Here is a 4,621-nt window from a genome sequence, read left to right as displayed (position 1 = left end):
TCATATTTGATGCCTAGTGCTTCCATCAGACCATTAATATTGTTGCATGCCACTAAATCACCTTTCATTACAAAGAAATCTTTTAGGTGCTCCTGACGGTTCCGAAATTTTGAAATGTTCATGTCAGGTGCTAAGAGATTCCACTGTTGAAGACGAAAGCCTAGCAACTCTGCCTTATTCTTGGGTAGTTGCAGATCCCTGGCAAGGTCATGGACAGAGGCGTAACAATAGGGTGGCAGAGGTGGCAAACTGCCACGGGCCCAGGGCCTATAATGATTAAAGGGGCCCATTGACGTAGAGTTACAGAAAGGGACCCAAGGGACCCAAGGGATATGGGCCCATGGCCGTAAAAAGAAGAAAAAAAAATATGCTACTGCCTACTGTTATATTTTAGTGATTTAGAAAAAAAAAATTTCAAATTCCTCAACATAATACTGGTAAATGATTATTAACAGAAACTGAGAAGACATTACACATTGTTAATGAATATGATGGCCTTTATGGGTTATGGGTTAGGAGGTCATAGGGAGTATTACTGTTCGTACACTACAGGTCCGTATGAGATCTTGTCTTGAACACGTTATGTTCCTGTCCTGGCCTCCGTGTACGCTAGTTACCAGAGCTTGTCAGTTGTCACCGCCTGTGACCGCCAATATCTTTTGACCATTTAAAAGAAAAAGTGAGAGAAGTTTTTCGCGTTTCGTGATTGTTTTACATTGTATTCTTTTATAAGTGGACTACAACTGATAGTTATCTTACACCTTATGAAAGATTATGTTGATTGCGAATTGTGAACTTAATTTTGATATTTGACTCACAATACAAATAATGTAATAGAAAGAACAATGCATTGAAGAAAGATGTAATTAATATCTTCACAATGATATCAATCGAAATTATTTTATAGCGCCTCATTGGCGTGGTTGATATGGTGTTTGCGTTCCACCTCGGTGGTCGCAGATTCGATTCTCGGTCATTCCATTGAGGAGTAAGAGATGTGTATTTCTGGTGATAGAAGTTCACTCTCGGCGTGGTTCGGAAGTCACGTAAAGCCGTTGGTCCCGTTGCTGAATAACCACTGGTTCCATGCAACGTAAAAACACCATACAAACAAAAAAACAATAGAATTTTTGTATATCAGGTGATAACAGAGTATAATTTTCTCAATTAGTAATAGTTTTTATTTACAGTGAATAGGATATATCATGCCTCCCATAAAACATCTCAGTGGCAGTGAAAAGCAGAAAAAGAAAAAAGAAAATGAAATTAAGGCATAAAAGCTTCCAAAAAATACTGGTTTCTTTTCTCCAACAGTAGAAGTGATTAACGAAAATGCAAAGGGAAATGACAGTTGTGAAGCTATTGGAGAAAATACTTATAGTAGTGTCACTAGTGTGGATATGCCTAGTACTAGTATAGTTGAAACAAACACAGCAACTGATACAGGTGAAAAGAAATTAGACGAAGTTGGCAAGCCTGATTCTGACCCAGTTTCCGACACTATATTAGGCAATACCTGTGAAGATGAGTGTAAACCTAGTACTTCAAAAGACCATGCCCCTGAGCTCTCATTTGACAGATAACATCGTTGTGGCCTACAGATCGAGGACATTTTATGGAACAAAACTTGAAGGACCAAACAAAACGATTTATCATTACAAATGGACATTGCAAGCCTAATGGCCCTTTCAAAAAGGATGCAGAAGGTCGCTCTTTCTCTGAAAAATATTATCATGCAGTGTCCAAATCAGGTGTGAAAATTGAGAGGTCGTGGTTATGCTATTTAGTTGTTCTTGATAAGGCTTATTGTGAGACATGTTGGTTGTTTGCTAATCGAGGAGCCAGTAGATTTCAAGATACATGGATTGATGGCTATTGTGACTGGAAACACATAGGTGAGGGTATGAAGATGCACGAATCCTCCCAAATTCACTATAATTCATGCCTAGTGTATGAACAATGGCGCTTGCATGGAACTTTGAGTGAAGCACTTCAAGGTAATCTTCAAAAGGAGAAAAAATACTGACGTCAGTTTTTGGACAGATTATTAAATGTAACTCTTACATTAGCGATGTGCAATTTGCCATTTCATGGAGACAAAGAAGGAACACAAGCAGAAGATGAAGGTGATTATGATGAGGATGAAAGGAAACGTGGAAATTTCATTTGCATCATTGAGTTGCTTTCTAAATATGATCCAGTTCTTTCAGAATTAATCAGTAAACCTAAAGGTAAAACAAAGTATATGAGCCCAATGATACAAAATGAACTCATTCAGTTGCTTTCAAAGGAAACTGAAAAAGAATTTACTTATGCCATTAAAGCAGCCCCATTTTATAGCATAATGTTAGATACAACAGGGGATATTTCCAAAATTGATCAGATGTGTGAAATATACCGTTACTGTATCATAGAATATGATAATGGAAAGCCCTACAAATTAATGAGTCTTTTTCAGGGTTTCATAAGGTTGAGAGCTAAAGTGGAGCTGCACTATCAGAACAAATTTTGCAAATAATTAAACAAAGAGAACTTTCTACTTTAAGGTGTCGTGGCCAAGGATATGATAGAGCTAGTAACATGAAGGGGGTATACAAAGGTGTGCAGAAAAAAAATAATTGATGTTGAACCCAGTGCAGTTTATGTTCATTGTGCTGCTCATAATTTAAATTTGGTGATTAATGATGCTGTCAAGGATGTGACAGAAATGGCGCAGTTTTATTATATTGTTCAAAGAGTCTATGGGTTTTTGGATTGAGTATCAAGAGATGGGACATATTATCTAGCTTAATTTCCGAATCAGGCACTCACAGAGAGGTAACTATTAAAAAGTTAAGCCCAACTAGATGGGCTGGATGTTATGATGCGGTATTTGCTCTCAAAGTTCGATTCTGTGATGTGCAGAAAGCTCTAGCACAAATAATATTATGCAGCTCTAAGGCAGACGAACGCAATGAAGCCACTGCACTAAAGAAATGTCTTGAAAATTTTAATTTTGTATTCCTTTTGACGTTTCAGTCCAAAATCTTACAGTCAATAAATTTAGTATCAAAAATGTTGCAATCAAAAGCAGTTGATCTTGCTAAGGCAGCAGACTTCTTAAAGGTTTGCATGGATGAGATGAGCAGATTAGGAAATCAGTTTGAGGATGTAAAGAAAGAAGCAACAGATATAGCCCAGAAGTGGTCAATCAGACCAGAATTTGAGAAAAAGAGACTGTACCGTAAAAAGACATTTTGGCGAGCTTTGTGAAGACCAAAGATTACAAGATCCAGAGAGTTTGCGTAGAGTAACTGTTTACTATCGTACTCTGGACATCATCACAACTCACTTGAACTTCCGTTCTACTGGCTTGCATGAAGTTGTCTCATCATTCTCAGTGTTGGAACCAATCTCATTGCAAAATTTATCTGACTCAGAGCTGTACGAAAAAGCATCTAGTTTTGTGAATAAATACCACAACGATGTGTCAGTAATATTCACACAGGAAATTCTCAGCATGAGATCTGCTCTGAAGGGAGAAATAAGCAAAGTTTCTAGTATTAAGAACCTTGATAATATGTTGATCATAGAAAATCATTCTACTTCAGCCAGTTTCCCTGAGGTTTGCACTGCAATGCTATTGTTTTTAACTATTCCAGTCACAACTGCAAGTGCAGAGCGTTCATTCTCCAAACTAAAGCTTGTTAAAAACTATTTGCGAAGTACAATGGCAATGGAAAGATTAGAAGGATTAGCTCTTCTATCAATTGAACAAGGAACTGCGCGTAAATTGAACTTAGGTAAAGTCATTGACAGATTTGCAGAGATGAAAGCAAGGAAGAAAGAATTCTAGAAGGTATAAGGTATATTTGTTTATTTAATGATGGTATAAATGTTTTGGACCAAGTTGTGTTTATTTTCATTTTATGGGTATCGTAATTATGTAATAATGTAACGGCCGCATAGGCCTACATAAGGGTATTCATCTGATTCATTATTGAGAGTATATAATTTAGATGTTTTTTTTTCCAAGATATGTATGTATTAACAATTAGTAATTATATTTCAATGCCTGCATATCATATTTCAATTTCTTATGACTACCAGTTCTACGATATATCAAACCAATCTCTCTACTCTCTTTCCCAATATATATATATATATATATATATATATATATATATATATATATATATATATATATATATATATATATACTGTATACACACATATATATAAATATATATATATATATATATATATATATATATATATATATATATATATATATATATATACATATATATATAAATATATATATATATATATATATATATATATATATATATATATATAAAATATATATATATATATGTATATATATATAATATATATGTATATATATATATATATATATATATATATATATTTTTTTTTTTTTTTTTTGAGACAATGGGGGCCCACTCTAAGAAAATGCCACGGGCCCATTCTCACCTAGTTACGCCCTTGGTCATGGAGTTCCTCTTGTGTTATGAGATGTGGCCTAGAGGACTGTGCTTCATCAAAATTAGGGTCACTCTGTAATCCAGCATTGCCATCCTCCCCTGCTTCCTCCTCACCACTTTTCCCGTCTGATTCG

General features: G+C 35.2%; 1 protein-coding gene across 1 annotated transcript; it reads left to right on the top strand.

Moving 5' to 3' along the window:
• The first annotated feature begins 2,071 nt into the window (after window positions 1-2,071).
• Window positions 2,072-3,835, top strand: LOC137618219 (uncharacterized). The gene is made up of 3 exons (XM_068348347.1): window positions 2,072-2,126; window positions 3,074-3,223; window positions 3,420-3,835. The coding sequence occupies exons 1-3, from the start codon at window positions 2,072-2,074 to the stop codon at window positions 3,833-3,835; spliced, it is 621 nt and encodes a 206-aa protein (XP_068204448.1).
• Window positions 3,836-4,621: the final 786 nt, after the last annotated feature.

This window comes from Palaemon carinicauda, chromosome 2 (genome assembly GCF_036898095.1).
Source record: "Palaemon carinicauda isolate YSFRI2023 chromosome 2, ASM3689809v2, whole genome shotgun sequence".
NCBI classification, from domain to species: Eukaryota; Metazoa; Arthropoda; class Malacostraca; order Decapoda; family Palaemonidae; genus Palaemon; species Palaemon carinicauda.
The sequence above is the reverse complement of the archived record's forward strand: the minus strand, read 5'-3'. Positions and strand labels throughout refer to the sequence as shown.